Genomic DNA, 18959 nt, shown 5'->3' with positions numbered 1-18959 from the left:
AGACTTGTGCTCTAGACCCTTCACCGACTTCGTTGCCCTTTTTTGGCCATGCTCCAGCACCTCGATGTCCTTCTTGTGGCGAGGGGCCCAAAACTGAACACAGTACTTGAGGTGCGGCCTCACCAGTGCCGAAGTAAGATGGGTTCTGGTTCAACAACGAACCATTTGCTCCAGCATTCAGGTTAAGTTTCAGGGTTGCTTCTCTAAGTCATCATTGTAAGAGAATCCTAAAGTGAATTAAACTGTGGTTTAAATTAGCCTAACAGGTTCCTTGAGTTCACTAGCTTTTTCTCTGCCCTTTCTCCCATAATTCACTCTCTCAAGACTTCCTTCTCCAGCCTCTTCTCCACCTTTCACAGACATTTCACAGCCTTATAAACTTCTCAAGTATGCCACACTTCTGATATTCCAGATTCCTCCAGTGATCCAGGGAGGCCAGGTTGAAAAAACAAGGAAAAATACCCCTTGAATTTCTCAAATAACTGATAAAAAGCAATTAAACAATGGAAGGTGCACAGGCCCTTCACTCCAGTGTGTTAACAGAATAGTGTCTCCAAAAACTATGCAGAAACAGGAAAACTCGACAGGCTGCTGAGCATGACACGCTGTGATGTACACTCCCAGGTCAGTGTTTTGAGAGGGAAGGATGCTGAGCTGTCTTGGGTAAGGAGAATAACGCTGGAGAGGTCAAGCTCAGGTATATCAAGAGTCCGCTTTGAAGCTTTGAGTCTTTTTAAGTGGTGGAGGAGGAGAAAGGATAGAGTTAAAGGAGAGTTAGTTAAAAAAAAAAAAAAAAAAAAAAAGGCAGCAGGGAAGAGGACATTTGGAGAGGCTATTGGCAAGAGACCAAGGACAGAGCAAGAGGAAAGGTGGAGAATTCAAGAGGGAACCTTTTTAACATTTGCTTGGAGCTCACCAAGTGGGAGGAGAAACCAACTAATTAGTAATATCAGGACAGGAGCCACGCTAGCCTATATAAGCTGGGGGGGCATTTTCTTTTTCCCACTCGTTTAGCCTTTCTTTCCTTCTGTCCTAGCCAGCAAAGCAACAGCTACCCCTGAACTCATCGGAGAGGTAAGACCACTCTGTTCATTCCTTTTAATGCACAACAATAAACATCCACCCTATTACTGACTTACTGACTTACCTGGATCTTTCTTCTCCTCCAAAACCCCTAACAAATAGCATGTGAACAGTCCTCCTGAGTGAGAGCAGCTAAGGCTCAAGAGGAGCACAGAGGTTGGGGAATGTCACAAGAATTTCAGTTACTGAGAATTTTCTAGCAGGGTGAGGATTTATTAGTACTACTTAGCCCAGTTGGCTGAACCTTTGAAAAAAAAAGGAAGAAAAAAAAAAAAACTAAACTGGAACTCTTTAACATCTCCTTTTACTGCCTTTCTATTCTGCAAGATGAAAAATGCCCAGATAGTAATAATATGCAGTTAATGTGATAGTATCTCTGGATTTCTCTGTCCCCAAGAGACACATCTCTGAAAATTGAATTGCGAATGGCCTTAATGAATATTTGAATCTGAGGGATGAGCTTTCTTTTGAACTAATGCTTTGAAATGTATCTTCTATGGGAAAACCTGAACTTTTTTTTCAGTGAGGGTCAAGTGCATTATAATCTCTCTGTTTTGGGGAGGGTGCTTGTGCATACGTGTGTTCCTATACATAATACAACACTAGTTACCCAGCTTTACTAAACTCCTGGTAACATTACACAAGCTGTGCTGAAATCAGAGTTGCTGAGAATCTGGCCCTTTCCTCCTATTGTACTTGGATGCAGGAATTCCTCTAAAAACATGCTGCACACAGAGCTGGCTGCCTGCACACTTCACAGCAACAATTCAGAGAATGCAAGATACAATGACCGTAATTGTGCGGTAGCAGTTCCTTGGACAAATACCACACAGCAATTTAAATCCTCTTGATTTACAGAGTAACTTGAATTTTGTCAGGGAGAGAGGAAAATTCCAGAAAGAAGAGAAAGTACTAGATAACTTTGCTGCATTTTGAGAGATAAAAGCCCAACACCTAGCAACACAGGCACTAGCTTGGAAACAACTATTACCTGGGAGCATTAAAACAATTAGCCAGATAAAAGCCTCTGTTCCTTTCCCAGCTGCAAGCACAGCCCCACTCTTACCATGCATGACACATAATGAATGTGTGACCGGGTTTGTCTCCATTTCAGCACGTGAATAAAAAAGTATTTGCGGGCCAGATGTTGCAGGAGTGCAGTACCAGCACGGAGTCTGCTTTGCTGCAGCTTTAACGAGGCATTACTGAGATGCCGTAGGTATGGTGTGACATGGAAGAAGTGTACACAAGTGGAAGAGAAATTGATTTAGGGAGACATGAAGTTGTACAACATCAGTGCTTTGCTACAGGACATTTATTAATTCTGAGAAGATGATAAAAAAACAATAGATTAGCTTCTTGGCCCTGTGATGATTTCATTTTCATGCAAGAGAAACATCTTTTTTTTTTCTTCTCTGTTCTCACGGGTTCCATTTCATAGCTGATACAAAAGTATTTAGATACTTTTAGCTGCAAAACTTTCCTTCTTGCTTACATGAGCATTCTTAGCAAGGATGGCAGAGAGATGTTATCCAACAGCACAAAGACATCTAGGCAAAGGGAGGCAGCAAACATCTGGAATCACTGGGGAAAAGCAGCAGTGCCCCAAATCTACCTCTCTCTTTCCATGGTACACCATGGGAAAATAGTTTTAAATAGTTCCTCTGCACTTGCAGCAGAGCACAAATCAGTCTTGCACCACAGAGATGAAAATCACATTCAGACTTGCTCTGCCTGGGTCCTAATGCTGCTCCTGTATCACACCAGTTACACATGAGCATCGAGAGCCCGCATTGCATTTCCCACCAAACGCTTGTCTGGAGCACCTCTCCAGAGCATACATGAGATCAGGCAGTGTACTTCGAGCTGTGTGTCTGAGAGCAGGACTTACACAGTCTTTAGTTAAGAATCTGAGATCAAAAAACACTTTCCCAGACTAACAGAAATAAGGAATAAAAAAAATTTTTTGAATCCTGCCCCCCTGCAGAAGCCAAGCAGTCTGTTCCAGCATAATAGTCCCTTCATAATTAATTCCATTTCCTTCCTTTGTGAACCAATAAAAAAAGCCCACTTTGACTGAAAATCACATGTTAATGCAACTTCAATAGTAGGTCTTCAAAAGACTTGCGGTAGACTGGCCTTCATGCAATCCCTGTCAAAACACACACATTTCAGCTTGAATTAAAATTCAAACATCACTGTCTTAAAATTCTCTGAGCATCTCCATTATTCTGGGATGAGACACTGTTTGCTTTCTGTCCTTAAATAGCTGCTATTGCCTACTCCCTAAAACAAGGTAATGTGTTAGCAGATCATTAATTTGAGCATATAGGGCAGCTACTGCTTCTTAAAATGTCAAAAATTATTTGAAAGGCCAAAAGAATTCTATGCTGATGCTGATTTCCAAGTGGTTCACTGCTCCTTTATACTTTCTTTGGACAACTAAGTAGAAGCAGTGCAAGTCCTCCATGATCTGCATTTCTGGACAGATGGGATAAGCCTCCCAGCTGTGGTGATAGCTGAACTTCCACACAGAGGAGGCAGCCCTCACGCAGGACCTAGGACGTGATTTGGGGTGGCAGTGAAGCCAATGGGGCTGGATCTGTTGTGAAGACCCCACTTGAAATCAAGGGTGCTCTTAGCCTACCCACTACATACCAGGATGCTCTGCCGGTGATGGGGGTGTTTTGTAATGACTTCCTTCCCCTTTAGCATATATAAGCTGACAGGAAAGATGAACCAAAGTTCATGTGATCCCTCACTAGAGTCACATATCACTTGATAGACAGGGACATAATGAACGTGAGTTTGACCAGTGCTGCTGGTCAGAAGGTACCCATGGTCACCCCTTAATCACTGTGATTTTGAATATTCTGGAAAAACAGGTATTCAGGGCATTGACGCAGACTTCATTGGGGGTGAAGTTCAAGCCAGGTTGGTGGAAGTGACTCACCTGGTCACCTGGTCTTTTTTCTGTGCCAAGTGCATCGAGCTGACTTCATTTCTGCCCATGGAAATCCAGAGAAAAGGAGTTCTCCAGTCTCAGACTTGCACTGTGCAGTACTGCCTTACACAGCTGCCGTGCCAGCAGCACAGCCCATGCACTGCCAAATAGCCTCAATAACAGACAAAAGGCTTCACATCTCACAGGGGCTTAGAGCATGTAATTATTATATATCCCAGGGTAAAAATTACCTTGCACAAGAAAGAAACAAAACTCCGGTCAGGTACTCACCACGGGATAAGTCCTTTCCTGTTCATTCTGGTCCTGATTCAGCAAAGCACTGGATTCACATTGCTTCACTGAGAAGTTAAGTATGCACTTAAGTGCCTTCCTATGGCAAAGGACCTCAAAAGCACCTCAAAGTTTTGATGAATTAGGGCTTCCAACTTGACTCGTTTTCTTCTCCACCATGTGAGTGGGACAGACAGTGACTCTGTCACTTCACATGCACATTACATCCCACGCTGCAGAACGTCTCCAGGCTGCTGCGGTGCAAACAGCTCCTCACTCAGCATGCAGGGAAACATATTGAGCATGCTAACATGGGACACACAACATCACTCTGCAAATGCAAATCCGACAGCCCTTGACTTTATGGATTAGCAACAGAGAAAGCCTAAGTTACATAGAGGAACATTCTCTAAATCGAAAACGTAAATGCACGTTCACCAAATGAAGAGCATTTATCTTGGGTGGAATTTTTTATTTAACTGAAAGTGCATCCAATTCACTTATTCCATTATTTCAGAATAAAATATGAGAAAAGCGAAGGTTAATGAATCAAGGTTATGAATTATAACTGAGCCAGGAAAAAGCATTCCAGCACCAAGACACCATCCTAGCAACACTCTCATCCTTTTCTTTTCTTCCTCCTGTAGTTAAGCTCCTTGCCTTCATGTCCTACACAAAGTCAAATCCAAGACTCTTCTACATACTGGTCCTGTCTTCACCCTCTTACATGTGGAACCTACCCTTGCATTAGCAAGGCCCTTCCAGAAGGCAGAAAATGTCTATTTATTATTTGTGCAAATATTTACTACTTCCTGAAATGTCACCATCAGCCTTCCAATAACATACAGCAAGAAACTGGCCAGGATGTACATTAACCAGCCATTCCCCCACAAAGACTCAGACCTGCTTAACCACATGTCCGGGTCTGCAAGTGTAATGCCCAGGGTGAGCCTGCTTTAGCTTCAGTACTCAGCACCTGTATTCCTGAAGTATGAATTCTCTTCCCCAGCTGCCAAGAAGGCTTTTACTGAAGTTGCAAGTGAGTCAAGGACTAACTCCAATAATTAGGTGCTTGTATCATCTTATTTAGACTATTAACTCACCACATAAATTCTTTATTTCTTGCACAGTCTGTTACTCACCAGTGAGACCTGAAGAACCTCTGGTTCTGTATTCACTCAACAATGTACCATGTCTTGTGTTTTCTTTGTCTTGACAATTACCAAGAATTAGTCCTACTCTTCAGGAAGCTGAATACACTCCAGCGAAAGGTTTGGCTGTTTTAAATTTGCTGACTTCATATTGAGAATAGGCCCCTAAACAAATAACGAACTGGCTATAGGACATTGTTTTTAAACAACTCCAGTGTTTACAGTTAGGTGCAAGTCTCTGATGCACGTGCCTGAATGAAGCTAGAGCTGTATGAGGTGCCAAAGGGTATTCCAGCAGCTCCTAATTCAAAGGGCATGTCTCCCATAGGAGACCCCATCGCTGCCAGCCCTCCGTGGATGCACCAAACACCTTATTTAGGCCTAAACACCTCTGTTTGGCCTATAAGACTCCCCTACCTTATTTAAGTCTGGACATAGTGCCTGCTAAATTTAATAAGAGTCTTTTCACTAGTCCTTGAGGATTTCTTACTACAAGTCCCAATATGTGGTCACCTATCTTGTCTTATGCTGAAGAGCAAAGGCCAGTGCAGATCACCTAACACCCTACTGCACAGCTGGCAGAGAGAAGGCAGCAACATGACTAAGGCAGAATGGAAAGCAAGCACTCTGAATTTGGCCTTTTAGCTCTTAAATCAGTTCTGGCTACTGCTAAAGATGGGGCAGCTAAAAGTACAATTCAACACAGAAAAAAAAATGTATGTATGTATGCACGTGAGTAATGCAGTAAGGCACCATGAACAATCCTCAAGCTAAGACCATGTTTATTAGAAAGGTTGAGCTGATCCCAGCAAGTAACAGTATAGAGACCCATAAACCTAACTTTAGGTACCTATTATTGATGGCTGATGGATAAATTCAAGCTGGAAGTATGGGTTAAGCAGTGGGGGAAACGTAATCATTGAAGCAGCTTCCTACATTGTGGTTCAATGTCTACCAACTTCTGTGTTCAACTTCTATCAATTTGAATCTTGAAGTAAGCTTTAACTTCTTTGAAGCCAGTGTCTTCACATGCTGTCTTGCTGTTCTTGAAGTCAGCCTTTAAATCAGGAGCTGCTTGATTTCTAGAAAAAGTGGTATAGCTGAGCAGGGTGTTAAGATCAGTTGAAATACCACTATACCACTCAGGACAGTAGTTCCTTCTGGTGTTCAAATCTATGACTGTGTGAAAGTCTGGAAGGACAGCACAGGGTCTCAAAGGCACATGAAGAGAGAATGTGCTCATGGAGACATGAGAACCAGGTGTTCAGAGTAAGGATTTTCATCTTTCTGGCTCCAAAATAACACGTGGTGGGCAATAATATGTGGTGGAAAGAATAGACAGGGATCAGTAAGAAGCATTGTAATGAACTCTCATTTTTTTTTTTTCCCCCTTGAATTTTACCAAAGGGTCAGAACATCAACATGGAAAATAGTGTTGATGTCAAGATAGAAACCAAGGGGGAAAGAAAGCGAACAAAGCAGAATCCACTGAGCAAAGCTGGGAAGAGAGTCTGCAGAGCCGTTGGGTACATTACTGGAGACATGAAGGAATTTGGAGCCTGGCTAAAAGGTAAAGCTACTTCATCATGACTAATTAGGGGATTCCAAAGAAGAATTACATCAAAAGAGTAATAACTAACTTCTCAGTAACATGATTCAAGTTGAAGTATTACAGAAACTACCTCTGCCCTGATTTATTTCCATTTTGTAGGAAAAAATCAGCTTTGTGCAGAGATCCACCTATTGCTTAAATCTTGAGGATGACTGAGATGACATTTACCTCCAACATGTCATGTACAAAGCAAATATAGTCCCACAGAATATAAGCCAGGATGGTTATTCTGTGCTCTGCCATTCTTCATAACACTCCCTGTCCTTTCAGCTGAGCAGTTTCTGTCAAGCCTAATGCCACTGTGAAGTTAAATTACACATAGGTAGGTGTGTTTGGTCCCCGTAATAAATCAGCAATGGGATACACACACGATTTGCCATCTGAGGCACAGACATCATAAATTAGCCGGTTCATATGAAACTGGTCCAAGGTACTTTATAACAGGGGACTCTGGCAACCACACTGTTCATCTCAGTTTTCCAGCTGTGAGACTTCAGCACAGACCGCAATAAATCCCAGTCAGGTTTTACAGTCTGGTTGATTCATTGGTTCAGTCGTGCTGCCAAGTTCCACTGCCAAAAGTCTTCCTGAGTTTCAAAAAAAACCATCCCAAATCACCATCATCTGCACATTTGGGGTTTGGGGTTTTTTTTTATTATTTGATTTGATCTCTTCCAGATAAACCTCTCATGATCCAGTTTATTGACTGGGTGCTGCGTGGGATATCCCAGGTGATGTTTGTCAACAATCCCCTCAGTGGGCTTATTGTAGTTGCTGGTTTCCTGGTGCAGAACCCGTGGTGGACACTCACAGGCTGTTTAGGAACAGTTGCCTCAACTTTAACAGCACTTATTCTGGGTCAGGACAGGTAAGTTCATCCTTTTCCCCTTCAAAACCAGAGTGTCACTTCAATGCTGACTTATGTGTTAAACAAGAAACATGGATGAAAAGCATATGTCTAGCCTTCACTGGCTATGCATCTGATCTGGTAGGACCAGATCTTCCCACCAGCTGCATCTGATGCAAATGGACAGCGGACGTAACTGCAGAAGGGGTAGCTGGGGCTGAAAGGACATGGGACTCAAGCACATGAAATTGAAGGTCGGTGCACGAGCCTTGGCAGGTCGTCATCACACAGAATCACAACTGGATGGGAAGGGAGGGGGTGATGCAAGCAAAGCACCCTCAGGGGAGAAGATTTCAAGATGGTTGTTTCCTTCACACAGATCAGCCATTGCAGCAGGCCTGTACGGCTATAACGGGGTATTGGTGGGATTGCTCATGGCCGTCTTCTCTGCTAAAGGAGACTACCACTGGTGGCTTCTGCTGCCAGTAGCACTCGTGTCCATGACGTGGTAAGTTGGACGGCTCCTCTGCTTCTTATTCCAGTCCCAGCATCCCCAGACTGAGAAAGAGCTGTTGTATTTTTATGCAGTATACTGATTACAATGGGAAAGAAACACAACTGGCACATACGTGCTACTAAATCTGTATCATTATTTGCACTTTTAAACTCAAATGTAATCCTGAAACAAATAAAATACCCACATAATCACAAATAAACCCAATGGGGAAAAGGAAAATCGATGGCTGGTCATATGTAATTCAATGCCCTAAATGTTAGCCATAGGTGTTGCGATGCGTCAATTCATTTTTGTCTCAAGAGGAACATTATTTTAACCATTCCCTACCACCATCAACCACAAATGTTTCATCTGTCTAAGCAACCATATAAAAATGTCATTAAAATTTACCTCTCCAGGCACAGAAGCTGTTCAGTGGTTCCAAGAAATGATGGCTGATGCTAATGAAAACAAACAACTTTACTCATATATATGACACCATAATCTGCTAGGTACTTAGACAACAAAAATTTTGAAAATTGGCCTTTTGCCCACAAATGTCTAGTTGGATATTGGTAAACCATGCAAATCATCTGTCTGCCTGAAGTTCATGTAGTCTTATACTCACTTTTAATAAGCACAACTTTGATGTTAGCCCTTACTTTTGATCCACAAGCTTGAACAAGGACACACAGATACCTTCACAGTTCACTCACATCTGGCACGGGTGTCCTAAATTCAGTCCACTTCAAGTACTAAAAAAAAAAAAAAAAAAAAAAGTAAACACTGGGACTGAGCTGTGGAGTAACTCCATTAAATCGCTGGCTCCTTCATGGTCACAAAATTCACCCCATATATTGCATAACATGACAGGAATCTGTACATTGCTAACTGCCCTGGGAAAGATACGAAATTTACTGAGTGACCCTCGCATATCTCTGATTTTATTAGAAAGACTGACGAAATTAAACAGCCTTTTTTTTTTTTTTTAAAAAAAAAAGAGTGAATTTCCTGCAGTTCGTTTTTTTGTTGGGATTTTTTTTTTTGGCCTAGCTGACAAGCTCCTGGTGAGACCATTTTGTTTTCCTTTCAGCCCTGTTTTCACCAGTGCTTTAGGATCAGTCTTCTGTAGGTGGGATCTGCCTGTTTTCACCTTGCCTTTCAACTTGGCCTTGACCCTCTATCTGGCTGCATCAGGACCCCATAACCTCTTCTTCCCTACAACTGTCATTCAGCCTGCAACAGCGACACCAAACATCACCTGGACGGATGCTGAAATGCCAATGGTAGGGTGCCCTAAAGATAACAGCCTTCTCCATTTACAAAGAAAACCACTATAGAATCATATTATCTTCCTTTGTGTTACTGCATTATGGTGTGGCAATACAAAATTTCATTTATAAGATATCTATTATCCAAGACATAAAGGTTTACTCTAGGAATTGACACTTTTGATAGCCTGAAAATAAGAATCTTTTTGGTATCTGGTATCTTTCATTTACAGTTGGATCTAAATTATAATCTTCAAAGAGCTTCTAGAATCTAATTACCCATTACTGTGCATATACTGATCAGTGCCCCATAGACAAGGTTGTGCTGACACTACCAGTTAACTCACAGGTTAATTTTAATTTTCCACATAGACAGAGCTATGTTTTTAAAATTACATCTTTCTGATTAGAAATGAGCAAGCAGATATTACTATGGAAGAATGGTTACAAACTTGGGTGCAGGCACATGTTCACATATTTTTAGTTAATATTCAAGTGGGACCTTTCAAAAAAAAAATTTATTCTCCTGCATAGCATGGTAAACAACATAGATACCAGAGTAATAGCTTTCTCCTAAGGCTCAGCGCACTATTTTGAGGGGTTCCCAGGGAGTGATTAAGAAAAGGAAGTTAATTGACACTAAATAGCAATCCACACGAGTGACATTTCTAAAAGAATGTTTACGATGGTGCATAATTTTATGGGGACCATAAATGGACTGTTCCATATGGAGGAACACAACATGTTGATGAAAAGTGCCTTAAAACCATCTCTAAGCTGTAACTAAGTTGGGCTCTGTCCCACCAACCGAGCAACTCTCATTCATATTCCTAGTGAATCCCAAGGGAGTTTCAGGTATATAAACACATCAGGGATATGGCCTTACCTAGGTAAAGTCTTGTAATTCTGGTCAAGCCATTATTTGTCATTTCATCCTTGAGTCTGCCCATTCAGAGGTGCATATGTTCTCAAAGGCATCATCTACCTGAGCACTTCCATTTCCTAGATTCACTGTCATGCTCCATAACAGCAGACAAAAATGGCCAAGTCAGCAGCATGTGTAAAGATGATGAGCAAACCATTCCAAGTCCTTTCACAAAAGACATTTACCTTTGATATTCGAGCAAAAACCCAGCAGAGGAGCTCATGGCTAGGGAACAAGGCATGACTCATTTTCATCAAAGGGGAAACCCTGTGGAAATGCCCTGCTGCCTCCTGAAAAGTGTTCAAACTTTCCACTTACAGTCCAGAAAGAGAGACTGCAACCAACAAATGCCAAACACAAACTTGGCCAAGAAAAATAGGGTTAAAAAAAAAAAAAGGAAATTACAAAGCCAATAACTAGTTGTCTTTTTTCTTGTCTTTTTTTTTTTTTTTTTTTTTTTTTTTTTTTTTAAATTCCTGCAGCTCCTGCAATCCATTCCAGTCGGGGTGGGTCAGGTTTATGGCTGCAATAACCCCTGGACTGGGGGAATTTTCCTAGTTGCTTTATTTATCTCTTCTCCACTCATTTGTCTCCATGCGGCAATTGGATCAGCAGTGGGAATGCTGGCAGGTAAGGATTTGACTTGTCTCACAGATTTATATAAAAGCATGGAGAATAAAAGAGGAACTGTAATGAGTGGAGCATTTACAGTCACAAATGTTTCTTCCATTGGAGAATGACTGCTTGAAAAAAATATATACATACACTTCTGTTTTAAGAATTCTTTTGATTGAGTTCCCCATTCTCTTACCTCATGTTATGATGGTGGAAATCTTCATAAGAAAGAAGAGTATTTTTGGCTGAAATTAATTTTTATCATGAAATATTTCATTTCTGAATATATTCTGATGGTTTTAGGAGCAGCTTAATAAAAGCCATAGCCATCAGTCTGAATGTGCAGGCCTCAGGGATGCATTTAGAGTACGCTCGTTCACTCATATATCTTCTGCTGAAATTGTATGGCCAAATTCAGCTCAGCAGCACCAGGGAAACTGATTGCATTAAATTAATGTGGCTTTAGTCTTAGACCATAGCAACATGACTACAAATAGGAACTCAGTGTACGTATGCAAGCTAGAGCCCTAAAAAGTTGAATTCATGCCATTTCTAGCTGCTTTTATTTTGCTTTTATTATTTTTTTGAGCAAGGAATGACACATCTTTGACCTATTTTGCAGCACTGAGCTTAGCAACACCTTTTAGCAAAATCTACTCCGGCTTGTGGGGCTACAACAGCTCCCTCTCATGCATTGCGATCGGAGGCATGTTCTACGCTTTCACCTGGCAGACACATTTGCTGGCAATTGCCTGTGGTACGTACCCTATGGGTTTTTCACTACTGCCGTGTTTCCTTTTGAAGTCAGACAAGATGCATTTACACTGGAGGTGGGTTGAAGCCAGATGGCCACCTCTAGACAGGCAGATGCACTTAGGCGAGACTGACGAATGATGGAGCTGGATGTTGGAGCCATTGCTCTAAGGTACCCTGACAAAATAAAAGCAGTGCTTTCGCTTTCAGCCAAGAGTTGTGTTCAAAACAAGAGACGCAATCAGCGGATGCTGATTAACTAAAGTCTCTGTAATTAGATGCTAAGTTATGAGGCTTTAAGTGTGTTTGTTCAACATTGCTGGATGAATCATATTGTTTTTTACAATCATAGATACCAGCTCAAATTCCTTCTTTGGAGAAGGACATATCTAAACTTTGAGAAAACTGGCGCTCAAGATCAGTCTGCACCTAGAGTTAGACAGCACAGTTTCCTTAGTCTATTGAAATGGATACCAAAGGCACAAGCTAGGCATCACAGAATGATTGAAGAATTATTTATAAGGCAATTCCATATGAAATTTCAATATCACAGTGAGCTGGGAGTGAAACTATCACTCATTCAGTGCTCATATAAAAAAGATTTAGCTTTATATCTCATTGACCCACCTTCTAGCCCTAGAGGCAGGAGAGATGGGGGTGAAAGGGTTATTTTCTTATCTATCTAACCCTATCCATCAAGCTACCTACTTTCCACATCACTGCATTTTTCAAAAGCCTCTCTTTCTGTAGTCACACTTTTCATCAATCCATTTCTGTTTTCTGTTTTGCCCTTTCCGTGAGCTCCGGGTTGGAGGGAGCACAGTGCAAAGGAAAGTGCTTTAAGAGGGGGCTCCAGGCATGGTCATAAGCATTGGTTGAGCTACCCAAGGCAGTGTGAGAGATGTTTGTTTTTGCTGTTCTTCTCCATGAGCAACTGAATTCACCAGGAGCTACCTTTCTTTTCCACAGCGCTCTTCAGTGCCTACCTGGGAGCAACAGTGACTAACATGTTGTCTGTCGTAAGTAGTGTATCAGCTAAGGTCTTGTTTCCAGCAACAGATTTGAACACCGTATATTTTTCTGGTTTGTCAGGCAAAACACAAAGACACAGAGAACAACTCAGCCAAAGGCAGAACTGATCCAGGAGAGGGGACACTATCTGCCCCGGGGTTTGGTGTGGTTCCCATTGAAACAGGCCACTTAAAATCATCACTTACCATTTTTCATCCTCAGAGTTTACATGAACTTCCACTGCTCAGCCCCTCAATACCTCTGAGATAATTACATGTCTGTACTTTATGCCTGAAGCGATTTAGAAAAGGGCCCTCTACATGTGTAAAGAAATCTCAAATTTAGTTTAATTGCTTTGCCAAAGTGCCAAAAGGCAGTCAGTACAACAGCCCAGGGAAAAGCTGAATGTTTCTGGTATCCATTCCTGTTTCATTTCCATCCACTCCTATCTCATCTGCATCCAAGACCACTGCAGATGTACAAAGAGAAGGCAGCCTTCTCACCAGAGCTGGTAGATGTTGCGTGTTAATGCACAATGTCAAGATCTCATAAAGAAATCCTGCCTCCCCAGGGAGAGAATCCATGCAAAACCAAGTCAAGGCTTCCTTGAGAAAGCTGCCTGGCTCTGAGTTTTGTTCAAGGGCTGGGGGATCAAATGAAAGAAAGACACATTGTAAATAAGCGGTTTGTATTTTTCTTTGCAGTTTGGGGTGCCATCAGGAACCTGGTCTTTTTGCTTGTCTGCACTGACCTTCCTGTTAATAACCACAAAAAACTCTGCCATCTACAAGCTACCGCTCTGCAAAGTTACCTATCCAGAAGCCAACCGAGCTTATTATCTGAAGATGAAGAAACATCAGAGGTCTTGCTGTGAGGTATAAAGACCCAAGAAGAGACATACTTCGCAGATTTTAAGGCAAGAGTGCAAGGTGTTTCCCCAAAAAACATTATTTGTCTGCAACAAAGTCAAAAGCCAAAAAAAAAAAAAAAAAAAAAAAAAAATCGCCACCTTCTGAGTGGAGAGACTTTTTCCACTACATTCACTTGTTCTATCCTGATTTGATGGGACTGTGGTATGCTGGAGGGACCTTTCCCAAGACCAGTCTGTAATGATTTAAAAGCACATATGCCTGAACAGACACTTGATTTTTAAGCAGTGAGAAAATTACTTAGAAATTGAAAAAAAAAAAAAAAAAAAAATCTGTTTGTGAAATCCAAGTCACAGCAATCGGACATAAAGTAATAAAGAGCAGAGCATCTCTCAGCATCTGGTGGGACTTCTAATTAATGGCTAAAACCAATTTACAACAGCAATAGGATACATCTTAGAGAGCTTCATAGTAGCAGAGAAGTGGAATAAAGAGTACCTTTTGTTAAGTAGAAAATAGGTGGTGAAGAATTCTGCCTGGAGCATCTCTCAAGCCGGGTGGAGAGAGATGTGCGCTAGCAATCATCACACATGAGATGGACACAGATAAATTGTAGGCAGTGTTGCTAACACTTGTAAGACTTGTAGTAAAAATCACAATAATGGCAGGGAGGGGGTGTCTGTAAGCCCCAGCTTTTGGATGTTTTAGTTTGCACTAGGCTCTATCATTTAATGAAAAAAATGTTTCAGACCTACCCAGTTGCAGAGTAAAGTCTGTAAACCCAAGGCCAAGAAAGCAAATGTCAGTGAAAAGATTCTTTTTCTACAAAAAAAAAAAAAAAGTAAGATGTTTCATGATTTTACATTAATCTCATGATTTTTCTCGATACTTGAACTTAGTCACGGATTAGCAAAGGAGAGGACAGCAGCAAAGTCATTTCTGTCCCTTTCCTATGCAATAAAATGGCTTGGTTCAGTCAGTGCACAAGTAGAACAAATTTGAGCTGATCTTCTTGACCTCGTTCCCTACACCATCCCCCTCAGCCCACAAATGTCAACCAGCAAAACGGTGCACTGTCCCAGTCTGCTGCCAAAGTTGCTGCTCTGCCATCTTCCTCTACACCACGATGGGAAGAGGATGGTTGGAGGGCTGGTGGACACAGCAGAGCTCTGCAGCAGACCAGCCTTGTGCCACCTCTGCACAGGTTCCCGGGGTCTGCAGGTGGGGAAGGAGGAAGCCGACCTTGCACCCAACAGTGCTGGTGACCTCAATGGGTGTTAACTCAGCCACCTTTCTGCCTGGCTGATGGAGATACTTCATCTCATGATGAAGCTGACATCTTCACCACAAATACTCCATATGCTCAGGTCCTTCCATTGGCATTAGCCTACATGCAGTAATGTCACTCCTGGGAAAGCAGAACAAAACTTGTTCCTCTTGTAGCAGAGGAAATAAAAAGTAGCTTGTGAATAGTGTTACTGCTGATTTTTGAGGTTGGGAAAAAAAAAAAACATGTCTTTTTACAAACACCGAAAAGATCTGAGTGAAAAATATTTGAGATGAACTGCTGGCAGTATTTTCTGGTGAAGTGTTAGGTTTTCAGATGTTTGACAGTATTTCTGTATGACTGACACTCCAGAGATCACTTGTAAAAATGTACCATTTGCTGTGTTTTACTTGGTAAATACCTACATAATATTGTGTGGATTTGATCTTTAAAACAAATACTCTTACTTCTTTGAGTTTGATATAAGTTTTCCTCTATTTATCAACACTAAGCTCTTCCGAAGATAGGTTCTCTCTTAAATAAGTAGTCTAGAAGATGCTGGAAAATAAAATTATTAAATCAGTGTATGGGGGATATTTAGGAAACTTCTAACTTCTGTTCTTTGTAGTTATAGCATTTTGCTGCTTCAATACCTTCTTAAATGTACAGGTGCAAAGCCTGCTTTTGTACAGGAGGTACGATCAGCTGAAGGCACAGTGTTGTGCCTGCAGACTTACAGTTGGGGCTGGAAACCTCCTCAAGACCAGATGAGGATTCATTCCCAGGCAAGATGCTGAACCCCCGGGTTGGGGTTAGACAAGGCAAACCTACAAAGGCTAGCTTTCACTCTTATGTTAAAATTTGCGCTTGAGTAAGAGTACACACTTTATGACCAGTGTAAATCAGTAGATTTCCCCTGACTGGTGCTATTTCAGCTTGCTGTTGCTGAGCAACAGGGATATTTTGGCAGTACCATAAAGAAACGATATGCACAGAAGAGAAAAACAACAAAGGATGAAGGCCATGTCTCAGCCATTAGAAAGACTTTGCACGTCATTCAGAATTAACTCTTCATTTTATGCTATCCAGAGAATTCATTCTTCCCATCACCCCATGCAAAATAACAGTTATTTGGTAATTTGACATGTGTAGCAGTCAGAATATGTGTATCATGCTTCTTCCCATTATCATTCATAACACAGTCTTTGATAACAGGACTTATTATTATCTTATTATTGAAACTGCTCTTTTTTCTTTTTTTTTTTTTTTTTCCCTTTACATCAAATAAATGCTATTCAAGTAACAAACTTTTTCAAGCACTCTTTTTGCATTCTTGTTTCTGGCACACAGGTGATATTAGACTCGAAACTCTCAGTGCCAGCAGAGCATAGCAAAAGAGATGTCGCTGTGTTTAACATTTCTAAAATAAAAAAAAAAAAAAAAAAAACAAAATTAAAACCAAAAAATACCCACAACACCAAACCACTTGAAAACAATGACATCTGCTTGGAAAACAGTTTTCATCCAAAAGTCTAACTCAAATGAACTGCCTCACTGGTATTTCCTAGGCCACTCTCATTGCTTCTGTCTGATGTGCACTATTCTCTCCAAGACTCCCAGTTCCATATCAAGCAACTGCCCCAGTCTCCACCATTTGACACGGGCATGTCTCCTGCCCCCCAGTACCCTCTGCTGTGGTTCAGCTGCCCACTAGCCCTGGCTGCAGCCACACACCTCGCAGTCCTGCATGGGATTTGCTATTGGGCATAAGGGGAGGGAAAGCATGAATGACAACCTAAGCAATCGTGGGATGCTGAGCAAGGACCAGCAGCTTTTTGTCAGCAGAGTTCAATCCTCTCCCCTCCCAAAGCAGTGCTGCTTCCTCACAGAGCCCAGGGCATGCTGGCAACACCAGCAGTGGTACCAAGAAGTGGGCTACAGCCCTCGTTTCCCCTTCCCCCAGCAAACCAGTATCTGGGCAAGTACGCAAGAGGCCAATATTTAGCTGTGCAGTAAAGACGCTACACCCTCGGTGATGCTGAACTGGGAGGAGGAAACATTCAGCCCAGGTCACATGAAGACCAGACCCAAGAGTCAGCTGCAGAAGCAGGACCAAAAACAGGAGGTATGAGTGCAGCACAGCAGCATTCTAGATGCTCAAATCTGGGGACATGCAACAATACAATCTCCTTTATCTGATCCTCCAGGACTGTTGCAGGTTTTGTTTGGTTTTACCATGTTGTACATGAAATATAAACTGTATAAAGAATGCTTGTGTTGATAATTATCTAATCTTTTCAATCTTGACACTTAGTATAAAGGGCAGAATTGACACAGAATTTGACCATAGATAGGAATAATTCACCCACTAAGAAAGATGCCAGCCACAAGAAAGCAGGGCGGTGCATTCAAAAGAAATCCTTGATTATTCCCCCCTCCCCCAGAATATAAACGTTGCAAAGGCTACTATGGCAAGTGAATTGTTAGACACAAATGAACATCTTTCTGATACTTTCTCTTTGTCTTGCCATGGAAACGTGCCTTCAGGCAGTAAGGCCTTTTATTCTTACCAGGAGTTCAGCTTATCTGAGATGTTGAATGAGATGAGGAAACAGTATAATTCTCAAAGCAAAAACAACCCAATGACTTCAGACCCTCACTCTGCTTATTCTCAAAGGCACAGCTAGACCAAGGCAATTGGCAATTAGTTTCCCATGCATACAAATTGAAAGTGTTTAAGCAGGAGTTGGAAGCCTTACTGTTTCATAGAACTGGGCCACAAGACTTGGGCTTAGGTCCCCAAAGGCTACATCCATGCTGGTAAATGAAAAGAATCTGGTGCTGGCACACAGACTTGACTGAGCATACATGCCCGGGCACGGGCCCAGCCTTTGTCAACCAGCATCCCCCAGACAGTGCCTAGACACAGCTCAGCAAGCCGTGTGGACCTCTCTTGGCTCCTCAGTACTTCCTACACCAGCTAATGTTTAAAGACACTTCACTTACAAAGAGGCTCTGAAGATTAAATTACCTGCCTTGAGGTTGAGCCCTCCTGACTCGCTATCACATTTTCAATGCAAAGTAGAACAACTTTCCTTCATAGCATTCCTGCACTTTTCATCAGCGAGAGCCCTTTCACACCTAACTGTTTGCAAGTGCAGGCTCCTGGTCCTGCACAGGCTGGGGTTTAGCTCCTGCACTGTGGGGCTGCTGCCCACCCTGCCTCAATCATCAGGGCCAAAGATGTCCTTGGCACACAGGAAGGGCAGACCACAGGAGACAGCAGCGTTAAAGCCCTACCCTTTGCCTGACACAGAAGCACTCATCCAGGGTAGAAAGAGGAACAGAAATAAAGAGGGAGAAGGAACACAAGTAACTCTGCAACCTGGTGGTTCTGGACATCACCCAAGGGTACTGCTGAAGAAGGATGCCACCGAGAACCAGAAAAAGGGAGGCTGAAAGGGCAAGCATGTGACAGAGGAGCTCATCTTGCTTCATGTGCTATGGCAAGAGCCTCAGAGACTGGGGCAACGAGATCCAGTCTGAGGCCGGACGAAATCCTGCCCACAATACCAGTATGTCAAACTGCCCTAGGGAGTGATGCAGCTGGAAAGCTGGCCCCAAACATGGAGCATATTCAACCACCGTGAGGAGGATTTCTCACAACAAATTCAAAAGCTTAGAAGCGAGCAATGAAATCAATCCTGCAATCAAACAGAAGTACCTGTGTGGGAAAATAAGGCTCAGTTGCACTTGTAATATCGGAGCAATTGCTTTCACTTTTAGGCCCAGTGAGGTCAATAAGATTATTTTTTTGAGTAAAA

At 42.1% G+C, this 18959-nt stretch overlaps 1 protein-coding gene across 1 annotated transcript in view; it reads left to right on the top strand.

Annotated features, from left to right (window-relative positions):
- The window catches only part of SLC14A2 (solute carrier family 14 member 2), a gene marked incomplete at both ends in the record, with an annotated part of 58638 nt that overhangs the window by 23225 nt on the left and 16454 nt on the right, over positions 1-18959 (top strand). The window contains 8 exons of the mRNA XM_082335372.1: positions 6877-7039; positions 7760-7949; positions 8308-8436; positions 9518-9710; positions 11103-11250; positions 11858-11992; positions 12958-13007; positions 13704-13874. Coding sequence (XP_082191498.1) covers positions 6877-7039; positions 7760-7949; positions 8308-8436; positions 9518-9710; positions 11103-11250; positions 11858-11992; positions 12958-13007; positions 13704-13874 — 1179 coding nt within the window. The remainder of the gene's footprint in view (positions 1-6876; positions 7040-7759; positions 7950-8307; positions 8437-9517; positions 9711-11102; positions 11251-11857; positions 11993-12957; positions 13008-13703; positions 13875-18959) is intronic.

This window comes from Platalea leucorodia (assembly GCF_965183815.1).
Source record: "Platalea leucorodia genome assembly, chromosome: Z".
In the NCBI taxonomy this organism is placed as follows: Eukaryota; Metazoa; Chordata; class Aves; order Pelecaniformes; family Threskiornithidae; genus Platalea; species Platalea leucorodia.
Note: the sequence above shows the minus strand (reverse complement) of the source record. Positions and strands in the feature narration are given on the sequence as shown.